Here is a 21,099-nt window from a genome sequence, read left to right on the forward strand (position 1 = left end):
AAGCAGCTTCGATGCATGAGCTGTTAAGCTGATTGTGCGATAATTCTCGCACTTGTCAGCTCTTGCCGTCTTCGGAATTGTGTGGATGATGCTTTTCCGAAAGTCTGATGGTATATCGCCAGACTCATATATTCTACACACCAACGTGAATAGTCGTTTTGTTGCCACTTCCCCCAATGATTTTAAAAATTCTGATGGAATGTTATCTATCCCTTCTGCCTTATTTGACCGTAAGTCCTCAAAAGCTCTTTTAAATTCCGAGTCTAATACTGGATCCCCTATCTCTTCTAAATCGACTCCTGTTTCTTCTTCTATCAGATCAGACAAATCTTCACCCTCATAGAGGCTTTCAATCTATTCTTTCCACCTATCTGCTCTCTCCTCGTCATTTAACAGTGGAATTCCCTTTGCACTCTTAATGTTACCACCGTTGCTTTTAATGTCACCAAAGGTTGTTTTGACTTTCCTGTATGCTGAGTCTGTCCTTCCGACAATCATATCTTTTTCGATGTCTTCACATTTTTCCTGCAGCCATTTCGTCTTAGCTTCCCTGCACTTCCTATTTATTTCATTCCTCAGCGACTTGTATTTCTGTATTCCTGGTTTTCCCGGAACATGTTTGTACTTCCTCCTTTCATCAATCAACTGAAGTATTTCTTCTGTTACCCATGGTTTGTTCGCAGCTACCTTCTTTGTACCTATGTTTTCCTTCCCTTCTTCTGTGATGGCCATTTTTAGAGATGTCCATTCCTCTTCAACTGTACTGCCTACTGCGCTATTCCTTATTGCTGTATCTATAGCGTTAGAGAACTTCAAACGTATCTCGTCATTCCTTAGTACTTCCGTATCCCGCTTCTTTGCGTATTGATTCTTCCTGACTAATGTCTTGAACTTCAGCCTACTCTTCATCACTACTATATTGTGATCTGAGTCTATATCTGCTCCTGGGTACGCCTTACAATCCAGTATCTGACTTCGGAATCTCTGTCTGACCATGATGTAATCTAATTGAAATCTTCCCGTATCTCCCGGCCTTTTCCAAGTATACCTCCTCCTCTTGTGATTCTTGAACAGGGTATTCGCTATTACTAGCTGAAACTTGTTACAGAACTCAATTAATCTTTCTCCTCTTTCATTCCTTGTGCCAAGCCCATATTCTCCTGTAACCTTTTCTTCTACTCCTTCCCCTACAACTGCATTCCAGTCGCCCATGACTATTAGATTTTCGTCCCCCTTTACATACTGCATTACCCTTTCAATATTCTCATACACTTTCTCTATCTGTTCATCTTCAGCTTGCGACGTCGGCATGTATACCTGAACTATCGTTGTCGGTGTTGGTCTGCTGTCGATTCTGATTAGAACAACCCGGTCACTGAACTGTTCACAGTAACATACCCTCTGCCCTACCTTCCTATTCATGACGAATCCTATACCTGTTATACCATTTTCTGCTGCTGTTGATATTACCCGATACTCATCTGACCAGAAATCCTTGTCTTCCATCCACTTCACTTCACTGACCCCTACTATATCTAGATTCAGCCTTTGCATTTCCCTTTTCAGATTTTCTAGTTTCCCTACCACGTTCAAGCTTCTGACATTCCACGCCCCAACTCGTAGAACGTTATCCTTTCTTTGATTACTCAATCTTTTTCTCATGGTAACCTCCCCCTTGGCAGTCCCCTTCCGCAGATCCGAATGGGGGACTATTCCGGAATCTTTTGCCAATGGAGAGATCATCATGACACTTCTTCAATTACAGGCCACATGTGCTGTGGATACACGTTACGTGTTTTTAATGCAGTGGTTTCCATTGCCTTCTGCATCCTCATGCCGTTGATCATTGCTGATTCTTCCGCCTTTAAGGGCAATTTCCCACCCCTAGGGCAAGAGAGTACCCTGAACCTCTATCCGCTCCTCCGCCCTCTTTGACAAGGCCGTTGGCAGAATGAGGCTGACTTCTTATGCCGGAAGTCTTCGGCCGCCAATGCTGATCATTTATCAAAATTTAGACAGTGGCGGGGATCGAACCCGGGACCGAAGACGTTTCGATTATGAGTCAAAGACGCTACCCCTAGACACGGGTAGAACTAGGACTCCTGAAAGAAAGGATATTGCGGAGACATGGCATAGCCACAGCTGGGGGATGTTTCTAGAATGAAATTTTCACTCTGCAGCATAGTGTGCACTGATATGAAACTTCCTGGCAGATTAAAACTGTGTGTCGGACCGCAGGAGAGCTTCTGCAAAGTTTGGAAGGTAGGAGACGAGGTACTGGCAGAAGTAAAGCTGTGAGGACGGGGCGTAAGTCGTGCTTGGGTAGCTCAGTCGGTAGAGTATTTGCCCGCGAAAGGCATAGGTCCCGAGTTCGAGTCTCGGTCCGTCATACAGTTTTAATCTGCCAGGAAGTTTCTCTATCTTCCTCTATATTTTTTACCCTGTACAGCTCCCTCTAATACCGTGGAAGTATGTCTTAACAGACGTCGTATCATCTGGCCCATTCTTCTTGTCAGTGTTTTCCACATTTTCATTTCCTCTCCGATTCTGCGTAAACGTCCTCATTCCTTACCTTATCAGTCCACCTCATTTTCAAATGGTTCAAATGGCTCTGAGCCCTATGGGACTCAACTTCTGAGGTCATCAGTCTCCCACAACTTAGAACTACTTAAACCTAACTAACCTAAGGACATCACACACATCCATGCCCGAGGCAGGAATCGAACCTACGACCGTAGCGGTCTCGCGGTTCCAATCTGTAGCGCCTCGAACCGCACGGCCACTCCGGCCGGCACCTCATTTTCAACATTCGTTTGCAGCACCACATTTCAAATGCTTAGATCCTCTTCAATTCCGGTTTTACCACAGTCCATGGTTGACCACCATACAATGCTGTGCTCCAAACGTACATTCTCAGAAATTTCTTCCTCAAATTAAGCCCTATGTTTGATACTATTAGACTTCTCCTGGCCATGAACACCCTTTTTTCCAGTGCTAGTCTGCTGTTTCTGTCCTCCTAGCTCCGACCGTCATTGGTTATTTTGCTGCCTAGGTAGCAGAATTCCTTACCTTCATCTTCTTTGAACCCATCAATCCTGATGTTAAGTTACTCGCTGTTCTAATTTCTCTTATTTCTCATCACTTTCGTCTTTCTTCGATTTACCTTCAGTCCGTATTCTGTACTCATTATGCTGTTCATTCCATTCAGCAAATCATGTAACTCTTCTTCAGTTTCACTGAGGATAGTAATGTCATCAGCGAATCGTATCATTGATATCCTTTCACCTTAAATTTTAATTCCACTCCTGAACCTTTCTTTCCTTTCGATCATTGCTTCTTCGATGTACCGATCGAACACTAGAGGCGAAAGACTACGTCCCCTCTTACACCTTTTTTAATCCCAGCACTTCGTTATTGGTCGTCCACTCTTATTATTCCCTCTTGGCTCTTGTACACATTGTATATTACCCGTCTCTCTCTATAGCTTACCCCTATTTTTTTCAGAATTTCGAACATCTTGCCACATTTCACATCCATCCTCATTTTTCGTTTCCATTCTTCTGTATATTATTCTCGTAAGCAACTTCATTGTTCAGAATTGTGTGGATGACGTTTTTCCGAAAGTCAGATGGTGTGTCGCCAGACTCATACACTCTACACGCATCAACGTCAATAAAGCCGGCCGCGGTGGCCGAGCGGTTCTAGGCGCTTCAGTCCGTAACCGCGCGACTGCTACGGTCGAAGGTTTGAATCCTGCCTCGGTCATGGATTTGTGTAATGTCCTTAGGTTAGTTAGGTTTAAGTAATTCTAAGTTCAAAGGGACTGATGACCTCAGATGTTAAGTCTCATAGTGCTCAGAGCCATTTGAACCACCAACGTGAATATATGTTTTGTTGCCACTTCCGCCAATGATTTTAGAAATCCTGATGGAGTGTTATCTATCCCTTTTGCTTTATTTGATCTTAAGTCCTCCAAAGCCCTCTAAATTTCTGATCCTATATTGGATGCCCTTTCTCTTCTACATTGACTCCTGTTTCTTCTTCTATCGTATTAGAGAAATCTTATCTCTCATGGAGGCCTTAAACGTACTCATTTCACCTCTCCGGTCTTTCCTCTGCATTTATTAGTGGAATTTCCGTTGCACTCCTAATGTTGCCACCCTTGCTTTTAATTTCACCGAAGGTTGTCTTTACTTTCCTATATATTGAGTCAGTTCTTCCGACAATCATTTCTTTTCCGGTTTCTTCACATTTTTCATGCAGCCATTTCGTTTTAGCTTCCACACGTTTCTTTCCTCAGCGACTCGTATTTCTGTACTTCTGAATTTCCCTGAACATTTTCATACTTTCTTCTTTCATCGATCAATTGGAGTATTTCTTCTGTTATCCATGGATTCTTCTCAGTTACCTTCTTTGTACCTATGTTTCTCTTTACAACTTCTGTAACCGCCCTTTTTAGAGATGTCTATCCCTCTTTAACTGCACTGCTTACTGTGCTATTCTTTATTGCAGCCTTAGAGAATTTCAAGTGTATCTCGTTATTGCTTACTACTTTCGAATCCCACTTCTTTGCGTATTGATTCTTCCTGTGCTATATCTTAAAGTTCAGCCTACTCTTTACCATTACCAGATTGTGATCTGAGTCTATATCTGCTCCTGGGTACACCTTAGAATACAGTATCTAATTTCGGAATCTCTGTCTGATCATCATGTAATCTAACTAAAATCTTCCCGTATCACTTCTCCAAGTATACCTCCTCCTCCTCCTCTCTCGATTCTTGAACAGATTACTAGCTAAAATTTATTACAGAATTAGTCTTTCTCCCCTCTCATTACTTGTACCAAGGCCATATCTTTCTGTAACATTTTCTTCTCCTCCTTCCCCTACAACTGCATTCCTGCCCCCCACGACTATTACATTTTCATCTTCCTTTACGTACTGTATTACCATTTCAATATCCTCACATATTTTCTCCATCTCTTCATCTTCAGCTTGCGACGTCGGTATGTATACCTGAACTATCGTTGTCGGAGTTGGTTTGCTGTCGATGGTGATAAGAACAACACTATCACTGCAGTGTTCACAGTAACAAACTATCTGCCGTACCTTCCTGTTCATAGCGATTTACATAAAATGAGTTACATTAAATTTCCTACAAAAAGATCTTGTACATTTTTTCTGTAGGACTAGTAGTCGCACGTAGCGAGTGAGAGAATATGAAAACCTTGTACATAGAATTCGAAGGCACGTTGCATAAAACCCATGGGTAGGGCAGCTAACTCATCCTGTTTACGCACACGATAACCACCCTATCACACTTCCTTGGGGTACTCCACGGATTGGTGACTTCGCGAGTTCGGTTTGTAAGGACATCCTGAATACAGTAACGAACCTGGTCTGATACTCGGTAAGTTCGCTTTTTTTTTCAGTATACTGACAGTATTAAACGCCTTCCTGAAGTCGAGGAAAACGATATCAGCTTTAGCGCTGATTTCTACGACTGAGTATGCATTACTACATCACACTAACGAAACTAAACTTTGAGTTCTAAATTATTTGCTCCATTTCTTGCAGACATTGTTCATAATAGGAATGTAGTTGCCGCTACTCATAAGTTCCTTTCCACAGCCGTTAATTCCTTCTGACCAGAGTGAAATTTGTTGCTAAATATCTCGCATCGTTCGACTTCTTGCTTACTATGTCTTCTGCAAGTGCTTGTAATGGGAACAGAAAGAAGGTCAACAGCGGTCTTAATGTCATCTGTCTATTTTATTGCGTCTCAGATCCTGATTTCAACTGACAGTCCAGCTATAGTCACTGCGTTGTAAACAGTCATGTAAACTGACCGTAATTACAACGACATTTAATCCAATTTAACTCAGACATTTACAAACATTAGTCCACTTGTCCATGTCTGTAATGGGTAATGCTCCTTCTTCGACTACCAGTCACGTAAATAGTAGCAACTTTACCGTGCGTACATCCAGACGACTGTGTACTGTTGTTTAATGTGGTATTACCAACGACACTGAGGCAGACTTCTCTATGTTACTGAACATACGCAATTTACAAACACATGCCTCAAACGTATTGCTCATTCAAAACCCTAAAATAATTTGTCGTTTCCGACCATTCTTCTCTTATTTCAAAATACCCAGTTTACAGTCTTATTGTCTATAATTTGACCGTTAAGGTTGTAGGCTCCCTATATCTTGTGGACTATTCTATTCACACAAGTTGAAAAATTATTTATGATACGAAATATATCACTAATTAGAAGAAACAATTTTAGCGTAAGTGTTCTGAATAAAACGACTGGGAGAGCAAGATTACTCAAAAGTGCAACACCATGGGAAAAATCATTTAACAGCGATGCCTTGTTGGACAATAAACAAGAATTGTGAACTGTTGGCTCCTTGCTTAACTATCTCAAAGCGTAAACCATAGCACCTAAATAGATTCTGTAGACTCCGAAAACTTGCCATAATATCAGTTTTTGTTTAACAACTCGCAAATTTCTGCTGTATGACTAATATTAAAGTCGTTGGTCTCCGCCACCTGATGTTCTTCATCACGGTCATACTTAAGATCTGAAATCACTTACGACAGATAACTTAAAAGCGGAAGAATGTACCCCCTATACATCCGATTCTAAGGATTGTACGACCTCGTTGATTAGCTTCATTCAAAATTATAGTATGGTTGCCATACCATATGGCACGTTTGTGACTCAGGAAAAAAATTAAACAAATTAACGAATGTCTGTAGGCAAATTAAATTAAGTGAAGCTATAACTGAAAACAGAATCTAGCACACAACTCAGCCCTGATGGTTGTGCTCACACATTGAAAACAAGTAGCTTTAAATACTTCCCATAAAATATGTGGAAATCGCATTATAATATTAATATTCCACATATAACAAATGAAAGGTGCCCAGACTAGAAGCATGCATAAGCAAATCCTTATAACGAAGGAACCCGACATTTCATATTGGGTAAAAGCGCAATCGATAGAGAAACTCTTCAAGATCGACTTCATTTCATGATTAGCGCTGACTTGCACGATGCATGTGTGCCAGTTACAGGGCACGCCTATCTGGACATGTTGGCGAGCTATGCTGTTCCACACATGCCCCCTGACGTCATTTTCGAGCAAGATGGTGCCCTCCCCCCTCCCCAACAAAAATGGGGACATGAGGATGTTACCACGTTTCTCCATGAGACCTTTCCTGAGCGCTAGATCGAAAGGCGAAGTGAGGGGGTCCCATTTCCGGTCCCATTCTGTTCTTCAGTGTGACTCAGAAAGATTTCAGTGCATGGGGGTTTATCAAGGACATTGTTCACAAAACAGAGATTCGAACCTCTTACATTTGCGACAACGGGTCTACGCCGCAGTAGAGGCCATAACATCAGTCATGCTTATGAACATGTGGTGAGAAGTGGAGTACCGTTTCGATATCTGTCGAGCTACAGACAGTGCCCACACTGAACTGTACCAACATGAACAAAAATGTTTGATCTCCTGTGTACAGTGTTGGACAAATAAAGTTATAAATCTTAGCAGGTACTGAAATACAAATAAACGTTTTTGTATGCCTCTAGCCTCTACACCCTCTACATAATTTAAACTAAGATAAATGCACTTGAGGTTTAGCATGCCTCTCACTGAAACGGACTGCGGATCACACATGCTATAGAACAATTGCTAAGTCGAATAACGACACACATTTAGCACACGAAATTACAAATCCGATAAACCTATAACATTCATTTGAGAACGAAACTAAAAGCAAAGCATACGGCGACATACATCTCACCATATTACTCTGAAGTGTGCTGCTCAAAAATCTCCCACGTTGTTCACTAGACAAACGTCCAAATAAATGGTTAACATGGCGAGCTGGAAACGGTGACAAGCAAAGAGTGAGCACGTCGTTCACACCGAAGACCAGCCAAGAACTAGAGTAGAACGCCTCATGTGCGGCGAGCTCACTAGGGTTAAAAATCTTTAGCATCCCAGAAGAGATCAGTTCCTTCCAGAACTAGCAAAGAGGCACTGCTCCCGCATTTGGCAGTCGACCCACTGGTCGATACCCTGACCAGACAAACGACAAACACAACGCGTATTCCAGATTCAGAAGGAATGAAGAGGAGCTCCATTTTTACTGGCCACCTTCCATCGCTTCCGAAACTAGGAGTGGACAGTTAACGATTTGTGTTTCGTGTTCAGTAATGCATCACTATTAAATTAATTTTCCCCCTGTTATTGTGCATTTACATAAGCTGGCTCTCCCTATCACTGTTCCACTCATATCGCGTTCCCCTTTAAAGTTGTTTCTTCTATTTGATGGTATATTTCACAAAGTTTCAATCGTCTTGTATAAGAACGACTCCATAGGCGAAGCAGACGATAGAACAGACGTCAAGAATCTCTCCTATTGTGCGCACGTAGCGAGGATATTTTGTCGTAGGATGGAGTGGCATGGTCGAAAACATAATAAACGTACGGCACACAAATATTCATCAGCACATCACCAAGTATGGACTCTCGAGCAGAAATCCTACCAGAGCAGAGGACTGAAAGTGCCAATGATTGTTCGAACATATTTCAGAACTGTAGAGGAAATTAGCTGTCATATATATGGAGACTATGGTGGCGCAATGCTCTCTTACAAACTGCAGCTGTCTTTTAGGTCCAGCCTCAGATATGGTACGGAATATTTAGACATTCTTGGAACTATATGGTAACAAGTCTTATGAGCAGATAAAATTGATGTGGTTGTAGTTTTACTGAGATCAACGTTCCGTGTTCATTGAAGGTAAATACGCCATCGTTTGCATTACAGGAGGGTGTGCTCACTGTACTTGTCTTGGAATATCTGAAGATCATCACTTTTAAGTGATACTTGCAATGGGACGTATTACGAGAAAAGCAAGTGGCCTAGTACTGACCCCTGTGGAGCCCCTGATATAGAAACTTACCATTGTTACATGTTAGAGATATATATGTTACCAGTACGTCACAAAATGGGCTGATAGTTTCGCAAGAACATCAACAAAAGCGACAGTGTGGAAAGTTCTGTTCAGTTCTAAAAAGCACACAGTAATTACAGGACATTCATCAGTTTTCCCAGAGCAGAAGTCAGTCTACAGTTTTTGCGAAGGCCTGATCATTATTCCTCTAGGAAATCACCAGAAAGAGACATTGGGTCTCTCAAGACTGATACTATTGGGCAAAACCAGAAAGAAGCAATCAGGAGGACGTCGCTTCAAATCCCCATCTGGGTACCCAGGTTCAGGTTTTCTGTTTCTGAGTTTAGTCATATTCCCAATGGTTGGTTAAAATGAAATGGAAGTTTATTGTTTACTTTTATGCTTGAATAATCCACTCCTTTCTGTACACGCTGAGATTTTTTATATCTTCTTGAAGATCATGTTTAATTCTTGTTTCGTGATCATGATACTCACTGTTTGTTTTATAAATTGTATGATCATTGTTCACACAGCACATTAGTGAAAAAATATACTGAGATATCATGGTGAGAATCGCAATTTGCTTGAATACGTTCCTGCAAAAGCATCTGGGGTGAGCTCTAGCTAGAATTCTGATGATTCTTTCGTGTAGAATGAAGACTTTGTTTGCTTGTGACTGGTTGTCCCAAAATATGTTGCCACATGTCATAAGCGAATGGAAATATCCTTTGTATGCATCTTTAATTGTTTCCTAGTAACAAACAATCGATAGAGAAACTCTTCAAGATGTGATCGACACCATTTCATGATTAGCGCTGACTTGCACGATGCATGTGTGCCAGTTACAGGGCACGCTTATCTGGACATGTTGGCAAGCTATGCTGTTCCACACATGCCCCCTGACGTCATTTTCGAGCAAGATGGTGCCCTCCCCCCTCCCCAACAAACATAGGGACACGAGGATGTTACCACGTTTCTCCATGAGACCTTTCCTGAGCTAATGGCAAACGCTGCGTCTTTCACATAGGTCGTTGATGTGAACTGACCAGTTTAGATTGTTGTTTATGCATAATCCCATAAATTTGTAAGACTCTACTCTCAACATTTCTCTGTCACATTTTATTTCAATGTTTTCCTTTTATTATTTGCTGTTTGAAACTGAATGAACTGAGTCTTGCTAACATTGAGTGACAGACCATTTGGAATGAACCAATATAGAGCCTCTTTGAATGCAGGAGTTGGTTGACAAATGAGAAAATGGGATGTTCAGTTGAAGTACCCTTTTGGAATCCAAACTGATTTTTAATAAGGGTTTTACTTTTATTAAAATGATCCATGATTCTTTTGAACATTTATTTCTCTAGGATTTTAGAGAGACTTCCTAACAATAGAATTGGCGAGTAGTTGGAAACATCAGCTTTATCACCTTTTTTGAACAGTGATTCCACAATTTCGTATTTGAGTCTGTTAGGGACAGTACCTTGATTTATGGTCTCATTAAATATTTGACAGAGAACTTCATGAATAAATTTGCAGTCATGCTTCAGTACTCTGATAGATATGTTAACCACAACCAGTGAAATTTTTATTATTCATTTGCCTTATTGCCTTCTCAATCTCTTCGCTTGTAATGTAGGGCACATACATCTGACTAATTTTGTTCTACACTGGTTTTTGTAGAAGGCTCACTGCTTCGACTCTAGACTGTTTACAACCAATTTGATCTGCTACTGTCAAAAAATGGTTATTGAAGATATTGTCAACTATATCACCTTCATTTACTATGCTTCCATTTTGACACACTTCGATATTGTCTGTGTCTTCTGTAATTTTTCCTGTCTCCCTTTTGAACCCTTCCAAACAGTTTTTATTTTATTAATTGAATTTTTAATTTCAGATTTAATAAACATGCTCCTGAAATTTTTGAAGACACTCTTTAGGATGTTACAGCATAATTTGTAGTGTTCCCAATCCTGAGGTTTGTTAGAATTTCTGAGTAAGACAAAGCATTCTCTTTGTTTTACAGGATGTTTTGACTCCCTTAGTGAGCCATTGTCTCCTATAATCACTCAGATTGGTATTTTTTGAAATTCTCTTGGGAATTACAGCTTCAAAAATGGTAACGAATTCATGCAGGAATATGTTAAATTTATCATTGACGTCTTTAGCGTCGTATACTGTGTCCCATTCCAATTGCTACAAATGTCTACTGAAGGCTTCCAGATTCTCAATATTAATTAGTGTAAAAGCTCTATTGGTAAAACTACTCTTGTTAGCTGGTCTTACATCATCGATTTTAACAACTGACCATTATGGTCGGAAAGACCATTCGAGGTTCGTGTTACACACATGTTATCAATTCCGTTATTTTCTACAAAAATATTGTCAATCAGACGTACGCAGCTCTTAGTCACCCTTGTGGGGATGTCAACAACTGTTCTCAGATTAAAAGAGCTCATTACATTCTCAAAATCTGTTCTACACTCCTGGAAATTGAAATAAGAACACCGTGAATTCATTGTCCCAGGAAGGGGAAACTTTATTGACACATTCCTGGGGTCAGATACATCACATGATCACACTGACAGAACCACAGGCACATAACACAGGCAACAGAGCATGCAAAATGTCGGCACTAGTACAGTGTATATCCACCTTTCGCACCAATGCAGGCTGCTATTCTCCCATGGAGACGATCGTAGAGATGCTGGATGTAGTCCTGTGGAACGGCTTGCCATGCCATTTCCACCTGGCGCCTCAGTTGGACCAGCGTTCGTGCTGGACGTGCAGACCGCGTGAGACGACGCTTCATCCAGTCCCAAACATGCTCAATGGGGGACAGATCCGGAGATCTTGCTGGCCAGGGTAGTTGACTTCCACCTTCTAGAGCACGTTGGGTGGCACGGGATACATGCGGACGTGCATTGTCCTGTTGGAACAGCAAGTTCCCTTGCCGGTCTAGGAATGGTAGAACGATGGGTTCGATGACGGTTTGGATGTACCGTGCACTATTCAGTGTCCCCTCGACGATCACCAGTGGTGTACGGCCAGTGTAGGAGATCGCTCCCCACACCATGATGCCGGGTGTTGGCCCTGTGTGCCTCGGTCGTATGCAGTCCTGATTGTGGCGCTCACCTGCACGGCGCCAAACACGCATACGACCATCACTGGCACCAAGGCAGAAGCGACTCTCATCGCTGAAGACGACACGTCTCCATTCGTCCCTCCATTCACGCCTGTCGCGACACCACTGGAGGCGGGCTGCTCGATGTTGGGGCGTGAGCGGAAGACGGCCTAATGGTGTGCGGGACCGTAGCCCAGCTTCATGGAGACGGTTGCGAATGGTCCTCGCCGATACACCAGGAGCAACAGTGTCCCTAATTTGCTGGGAAGTAGCGGTGCGGTCCCCTACGGCACTGCGTAGGATCCTACGGTCTTGGCGTGCATCCGTGCGTCGCTGCGGTCCGGTCCCAGGTCGACGGGCACGTGCACCTTCCGCCGACCACTGGCGACAACATCGATGTACTGTGGAGACCTCACGCCCCACGTGTTGAGAAATTCGGCGGTACGTCCACCCGGCCTCCCGCATGCCCACTATACGCCCTCGCTCAAAGTCCGTCAACTGCACATACGGTTCACGTCCACGCTGTCGCGGCATGCTACCAGTGTTAAAGACTGCGATGGAGCTCCGTATGCCACGGCAAACTGGCTGACACTGACGGCGGCGGTGCACAAATGCTGCGCAGCTAGCGCCATTCGACGGCCAACACCGCGGTTCCTGGTGTGTCCGCTGTGCCGTGCGTGTGATCATTGCTTGTACAGCCCTCTCGCAGTGTCCGGAGCAAGTATGGTGGGTCTGACACACCGGTGTCAATGTGTTCTTTTTTCCATTTCCAGGAGTGTATTTTTGTGACAATATTCACATTTGGTTTTATTAATGTATAGGTACACCGATGTATCGATATATTACAGTGATATGGTTCTCGTGTGTATTCATTTCTGTGAGACTAAGTCAAAGATTTTGACACTTATAACCGTTTTGGCGCGAATGCGCACAGAGAAGACTTTGTTTCACTTTGCAGAAGTTAAGTTGTTATTTTGCTTTGTAAAAGAACAGTCAAGTCTTGTGTTTTGTTAAAGTGGAAATTAAATATATGAAGATTGATACAAAACTGTTTTCTTGATATGCGACAATTAAGAAGAAGTATATGTGTATTTACAAGAAGTTTAATAAAACTGTGGATCGTGAACACCAGATCAAAAATTATTTCTACCATACCATTGTTCTGATCTGGGATTGTTTGATCATTAAGAATTTCCTGAAAAACGCATTTGTTAGGTCTTCAAATATTGCTAAAATACAGAGCTGGGCCTTCTAGCAGTCAAAGTGGAATCGCCCTAGAATCAAAAAGATGAGCCATAACAACTTCGACGAAATCTGCGAGGGAATCCATTCAAGATAAGTGCCAAAATTAATGACTTTTTTACAGTGACTTCATTATTTCCATTCTGACGATACCATCGACAGTCGGTAACTTTGTTGTTGCCCGGTAAAGCGAACATATGTTGCGTGAGCAGCCTTTTTAATCTGATTTCTAACCTAATTTGCAAGTGGTGGTATTTTTAGAAGGTCCAAGTCGGTTTCAAGCCCTCAACTGGCCTCTTAACGAACACGCGGCCGTCATTGTCACCGAAGCAGAAGCAGCTTTCATCAGAAAACACAACATACTGCCACCCTGCCCTCCAGTGAGCTCTCGCTTGACAGCACTTAAGTTGCAAACGGTGGTGGTTCGGGGTCAGTGGAATACACACTACATGTAGTCTAGCTCGGAGCTGTCTTGGAACTAACCGATTTATCACAGTTCGTTGTGCTGCTCAAATTTCTGCTGCAACCAGTACGAAACGAGAAATGAACTTCACCAGGAAAAAAGCATATACGACCGAGTATTTATGATTCTCAATGCAAGTGAAATAGTCCGTATCTCGAAAGGTACTTAATTCCAGGCAGACGTTTACAGGATCCTTTTATGGTTTTCACATTGTTAAGCACTGCTTATATCCTGGCGTCGATGATGTGAGGCTGACATTCGCCTCACTGTATCCCCTATTTTTTGTGGACAGTGTACTTTACAGCAAGTGTGACAGTTTGCCGGCTGTTTGCCACAGGGGCGTTCCTGGTGCCGTACTCGCTGATGCTGGTGTTCGGCGCCGTTCCGCTCTTCTACATGGAGCTCATCCTGGGCCAGTACAACCGCCAGGGGCCCATCAGCGTCTGGAGGATCTGCCCGCTCTTCAAGGGTGAGTGCCAGCGAGCTAACCTACAACTCTCATACGGATTATTAGTCGCCTCTGAGACACCTTATGAGCAAGGCGTATCACGTACAAAATAACCACTGTGTGCAGTGTCATGATGTGCACAAAAAGGAAGCATGTTACACGTGTGCTGGATGCCAGCGTGGACCCACTTGAGGCAGCACGAAGAAAACCCCCTTGTTACCGAACGGGTGGGCACACAGTCGCAGCTAGGTTGCAGCATCGACGCCAGGGGTCAGGAGTCGGCTGGCTAGCCAAAATGGACAGGACACTCTTTTTCCCGTTTTGGCACGGCTGGTGGCCAAATCGCTACATTGCGAGAACAACACTCCACACACACACCATCTTGTCTGCACTCCTTCTCAAACGATTTTAAAGTAACTATTTGGAAAAAATGCATCTTGTAACATTTCAAAACTCTGTGGCGAACGGCGTGCCTTATCGTTAATTATGATGGATACTGTGGTATTTCGAGGTTAGTAACCCAATGACGAAATTCTAATAGACTACAATGAAAAATTCGAGTCTCTATGACTTTTTATTGGAGGTATGTTAGATCACACACTTCTGTGTATGAGACGTAGCTAAGACAGCGAATTTGTCTTTACATTTAGATAGAGATCTATAAGTACGTCCAATCTGAAGATAATGGATTTAAGTAGTACCCCAGAAGCTGTTTTTAATCAAATTACGTGCTTATGTAATAGCGTCTCAATTATGTGACTGGATACGCGATTTCCTGTCAGGGAGGTCACAGTTCATAGTAAATGGCGGTAAGTCATCGAGAAAACAGAAGTGATTTCCGGCGTTCCCCAAGGTTTTGTTATAGGTCCTCTGCTGTTTCTTGTCTATATAAACGATTAGATTGTTTGCAAACGATGCTATCGTTTATTGTCTAGTAAAGTCATCAGAAGATCAAAACCAAAAGATTTAGATAAGATATCTGTACGGTGATAGAATTGGCAATTGACCCTACATAACGAAAACTGTGAGGTCATCCACGTAAGTGCAAAAAGGAATCCGTTATACTTCGGTTACATGACAAATCAATCAAATCTAGAGACCGTAATTTCAGCTAAATACCTACAAATTACCACTACAAACGCCCTGAATCGGAAAGAGTACACAAAAAATGTTGCGGGGAAGGCGAACCAAGCAAGGCGTTTTATGGGCGGAACATTTAGAAGATGCAACAGATCTACTAAAGAGACAGTTTACACTACACTTTTGCGTCCTCTTTTGCAGTACTGCTCCGCGGTGTGGAATCCTTACTAGATAAGACTAACGGAGTACATCGAGAAAGTTCAAAGAAGGATGGAACGTTTTGTATTATCGAGAAATAGGGGACAGAGTGTTATGGACATGATACAAGATTTGGGGTGGACATTATTAAAACAAAAGCGTAAGGGCGTTTCTCGTTGTGGTGGGATCTTCTCGCGAAATTTCAATCACCAAATTTCTCCTGCGGATGTGAAAATATTTTGTCAACGCCAACCTACATAGTGAGAAACGATCATCATAATAAAATAAGGAAATCAGAGCTCTCGCGGAAAGATAGATGTTTTCGTTTTTTCCCGCGCACTGTTAGAGAGTGGAATAATAGAGTTAGTGTGAACGTGATTCGATGAACTCTCTACTAAGCACTTAATTGTTAATTACAGAGTAGCCATATAGATGTAGTGCACACACACATGCGTAGATCAAAATGAGCGTGGACTATTCATAACATCCATCTTATCTCAACAACCATTCCAGATATCGAAATAATTTTTTGACAAATGATTCAAAGTAATGAAAAGAGTGGTTTTTTTGTTTTTTTGTTTCGTTTCGTTTTTTTTTTTTTATCATAGGTAAGTGGTATGGGTTAGCACCAACACTAGTAGAAGAAATTACAGAAGACCAATCGATAAATTGAAGAGTGGAGGATGGTCATAAACATCTGGTTGCCTATGAGTTTCTTAGATGCGGAGAAAACCTCGGGCTGGTGAAGGATTCCGAATATTTTGGGAAACCCAAGGAAACTTAATTGTGGATGTCAAATGTAGTTCTCCCAAATGCTAGTCCAGTTTGTTACCTCAGTATCAGCTCACTCGGTCGTCTAAACACTGTATGAGAACCGATAGGTAGTGAAACTGGAATGTTCATGATTCGTTTACTGTCGATCCGGAGACCAACTTAATTAATGTCGACATGAAATTAAGCTTCGCTGCGAGGCTGCGCGGAATCGCCAGCGAAATAGTACGTAAATGAACTGCTCTGTTTCCTCCAAGAAACTGTCATCAGTAGTGTAAAGGTCACCACAGATCTCTGTTTAGCAAGAGATGAAAGTGAACAGCAAGGCAACTGAGTGTCAGCACCGCCTGACCACCGACCGATACCACACGGGGACAGTGGTGAGAGGTACGTGAACCTCTTCCTGGTGATGCCTTCTGCAGGTTTCCGATAAAGTATGACTGAGAGGTGATCTGTTGCTCTGTGACAGAGGCAGCTGATAATTTTAGTAGTAAGTTTAAGTGTTGCACCTACAAGCTACACTTCTTTTGGCAAACTTAGGCATGGCCCGGTGGGGACACAGCGACCTTTGTAATTAATATTCAAACCAGAGGAAGAGTCTGTTAACGGAGCTCAAAAATGCGAATATGTTCCTTTTTATTTAAAAGACTGACTGAAATGTGGGCTATCAGCTGCCTCATTCTACCTTTCTCAGCACCTTTCAGAATTTTGGCATGCAAACCTATTCGTGCTCTTTTTAGCGTGCAACTCACCTCTAACTCCCACAAGCTCGCCTAACTGTAATTCACTCAAAACCATTCATTAGCCCATCGCTGTAAGCCGCTCATGCCCATTCTCATTCACTCATTCAGCCCAATTTTTAGTCATTATCTCTTTGTCTCTTTCTAACCGTCGCTGCGTCACAGCCACAGTCTCCTTCGTTCTGTCCTACTGTTAGTGTCTTCTCTCACTGACAGTCTCCATGCTCTCTCTCTCTCTTACTGCTACTATCTTATTCATTCTTTCCAACTACTACTGTCTTTTCTCACTGTCACTATCTCTCTCTTCCTCGTTGACATTGCCATAGACTGTTTCTCATTATCAGTGGCTCTCACCACATCCACTTTTTCCTTCTCTTTATTCCTCTCCCACTGGAATTGTCACCTTCACTCTCTTCCTAGCACTGTTCTATCACTGTCAACTATGTTCCACTGCCACTGTTTCCATCTGTTTCTCTCACACTGCCATTGTCTCCTTCGCTCTTGCTGTAGCACAACTACTGTCTACTATCTTCCAGTATTTATTACTTTTCCACATCTTTTCCACTTTCACTGTCTCCTTCTCTCTCATCACACAAAAGCGCAAATATTTTTGCATGCTAAAATTTTTGGGAAAATTTTAAAAGGTGTTGTGGAAAGAGGAATGAGGCACCTGGTACACCACTTCTGTCAGAGTCTTTTAAGTAAAAGGGATCATAATTGCCACTTTTTTGTGCTCCGATAGGAGCATTTTACCTTCGATTCCTCCTTTTCCCTGCTGCAACAGAGAATGACACTCATTTGGAAAGAAACGCATTGGTCGTTTTCTTATGTGAAGTTGAAATAACGCAAAACTAATTTTACATCTCAGACGGGATTTTATGTGCAAAAAGATCTGCATGAGCTTCAGCACCAGTACTCAGAACCCTTGAGATGTCAACGAAGACACATTACAACATATTTCCACGTTCTACGTCACTTTATAAACTACGTTTCCACTTCACACCGGACTTCAGGTGCCATTTTCTATGTATAGGCTGCTTGGAATCTGCAGTGCTGTTTTGATACACAGAAATGGTAAAAAACGCTTGTTTCAGATTTTATGAGGAACCTCCTATTAACTAAGCATGCCTTCGTAAGCCCCTTGACGCCCGTAGTGGACCACATCAAACAAAAATAACGAACCGATTTGCTCCATTTGCCTAAGCTGAAGGAAGCGTGTAGTATTCATACTTCTATCCTATACTGTAAGATACTGACACTAAGACGATCTGTCTGGGTGTACAAATGGTTCTAGCCCAATAGCTATCCAAAACATTTGACCCTGTCTTTCCGTCGCTAGTAGATCCCGAGGTATGAGTCCCGGAAAAATCCCTTTTCATGCACAGTGTTTTGGGAACATATTGGTAAGCAAGTCGTTGCATGCGTACCGATAACACAGTCGAACGTTCAATAAAGTAGTGTGTTTGCACTTTATTCACAGCCCACCTGTACTGCGTACGCAGATGTACTACAGGGGACTGTTCAATGACCGTACATACGATGATTCATCAGACTCCAAGTGCACTGGTGTGAAAGCTGTTCAATGTTTCCAGATGTAATAAAATGAAAGTATAAAGTTTCAGTTTACTAGATACATTGATTACTAGATGAACTTGTTTTAAAAGAAAAATTACTGAATATTATTTAAAGATTATTGCTGAGAAGAATATAAATTTTTTGAATGTTATATGACGTTACTGATGTGTCAGCACAGCAAGGAATTCAACTTTTACACAACGACACGAGCTCAGCACAACAGGCTGTGGGGTGGTAGGACTGGACCAAATGACACATCAGGCAATCACCATCGACAGCTGCACTGAACATTTATTTGGCACGTTTAAACAAGACCAATAACAAGTAAAACCATCAACACATTTTTACAATAACCTTTTAGGTGACAGCAAGTTACTTCAAAATTTAAATATTCATAAACCACGGCGTTACACATTTAGTGAAATGAGTTTAAAATTATTTACTCAAAAACTATGATCAAGCTGAAGAACAATTTACTAAAATTTAACGAGGAAATGTAGTCTTTCGTTACTGCAGTGACTGGTATTACCAAAAGTAATTCAGAGTACAGGCAACAACAAATCAGGTAGCATGGCACATAACCACGTTACTTAAATGGCAGGCACCCTGCAATGTAGGACATAAAATATAAAATTTCATGTGACCAAGCAACCTCGTGGGATTCAACAAACTACGCCCAGAAGCGGACGCACGCCCACTCAGCTGTATCCAATATAGGCTCGGCATGGACCCCCAAACGGGAGCAGCAACGGTCACGAATAGGCACGAATAGGCATCTGTGGAATAATATGCACGACCCCCATCGTATTGTGATAGCGAAACATCAGCATCGGTGCAGCCGGAATGTGTGGGGGAAACTGGCGACCGTAATTTGGGACCAGCCTTCCATCTATATCGCCTAACAAGCCGGAACTATCGGGGTTTCTTGTGGGTGATTTTGCCTCCCCTGCTGGGAGAAGTGCCACTTATGGTTCGAAGGGTTATGTGGCTGTTACATGATGGTGCTCCAGCCTACTTCGCCGTTAACGTCCGGACGCATCTCAATCGTGTCTTCCATGGTCGATGGATCGGACGAGGAGGTTCAGTTGCATGGCCTGCTCGATCACAGGATCTCAACCCGCGCAATTTCTGGTTATGGGCCCATCTCTAAAGAATCGTGGATGCAGAGCCCATTGCAGATGTGGAGACACTGGCGTAGCGTATTCATGCTGCCTTTGACACTGTTCGGATGCAGCCTGGCCGATGTGAACGTGTGAGACAGAACCTGCTACTGCACCTAAACATGTGTTGAGGCACATGGAAACAAATTTTCAACACATACTGTAACTGTAGTTGTATGGTACAGCTCGTATTAGACTGCAGTCTCTGTAACAATGTATGAGTGAATAAATGGTCTCTAGCTTGGAAACCATGCATTTCCGGACATGTGTTCATTAGACCTTTTTTGTTCCGTATCGACTCATCGATAAGTCCCTACAGTTTGTACACGACTAATGGTCAATACTCAGATATGGCAGGGGCAAGTTTTCGAAGCACCAAAGTCTAGTACATATGGGTTCCAAAATGCATACCTTAAAAGCTATGGGCACTCCTTCAACTTCCCCACTTTGAGATACATTTCTGCTACTGCAAGCTCTTTACTTTCCATATTTCGAGTATGGTAGCATGGATCAAAACACGAAAAAAATCCAATAAACATAGGCTGTAAGGTGCATACCCTCAGAGTTATGGGCACTTGTTCATCTTCACTACTGTGAAAGTATCTCTTCTAGTGAACAAGTAGTCATAGCTCTTGAGAGATGCGTTGTAGAGCCCATGTATACTTGACAATATATTCTTGTTTCTGTCCACACTATCTCCTCCCATAGAAAGCAAAAAACTTGCAGTAGAAGAGATCTATTTCGCAGTATCGAAGATGGGAGTCCTCATAGCTCTGGATGTATGCGTTTTAGAGTCCATATTAACTACACTTTTTTGCTGTCATATCCCTGAACACTTACCAGTCCTCCTGGGACACCATGCATATTTATATTCCAGACGCGTTTCGCCATTTACATTAAGATGTCTTCAATGTATTTCATCTCGGACGACACAGTGTTGTTTTTATATCCGATATCTACGGATTAGGGATATTTATAGTTATTAGTTTTCCTGGTCGAAATTTACGTATTCTCTCATCTAGTCATAGGTTAGAAGTGGCACTGTCACTTCAGTTATAAAACGCCGATAGATGTTTACGTTTCGTAAGCTAACTGCTGCAGAACACCAATAGTTGTCTGTCACAGATTTTTCTTTCGAGAGAAAAAGAATATTCAAATGTGTGTGAAATCTTATGGGACTTAACTGCTAAGGTCATCAGTCCCTAAGCTTACACACTACTTAACCTAAATTAACCTAAGGACAAACACACACACCCACGACCGAGGGAGGACTCAAACGTCCGCCAGGACCAGCCGCACAGTCTATGACTGCAGCGCCTTAGA

At 42.3% G+C, this 21,099-nt stretch overlaps 1 protein-coding gene across 1 annotated transcript in view; it reads left to right on the top strand.

Moving 5' to 3' along the window:
- The window catches only part of LOC126416626 (sodium-dependent noradrenaline transporter-like), a 387,224-nt gene that overhangs the window by 66,324 nt on the left and 299,801 nt on the right, over positions 1 to 21,099 (top strand). Inside the window, exon 2 of the mRNA XM_050084387.1 lies at positions 14,142 to 14,273. Coding sequence (XP_049940344.1) covers positions 14,168 to 14,273 — 106 coding nt within the window. The 5' untranslated portion in view covers positions 14,142 to 14,167. The remainder of the gene's footprint in view (positions 1 to 14,141; positions 14,274 to 21,099) is intronic.

Source organism: Schistocerca serialis, chromosome 8 (assembly GCF_023864345.2).
Source record: "Schistocerca serialis cubense isolate TAMUIC-IGC-003099 chromosome 8, iqSchSeri2.2, whole genome shotgun sequence".
Lineage (NCBI taxonomy): Eukaryota > Metazoa > Arthropoda > Insecta > Orthoptera > Acrididae > Schistocerca > Schistocerca serialis.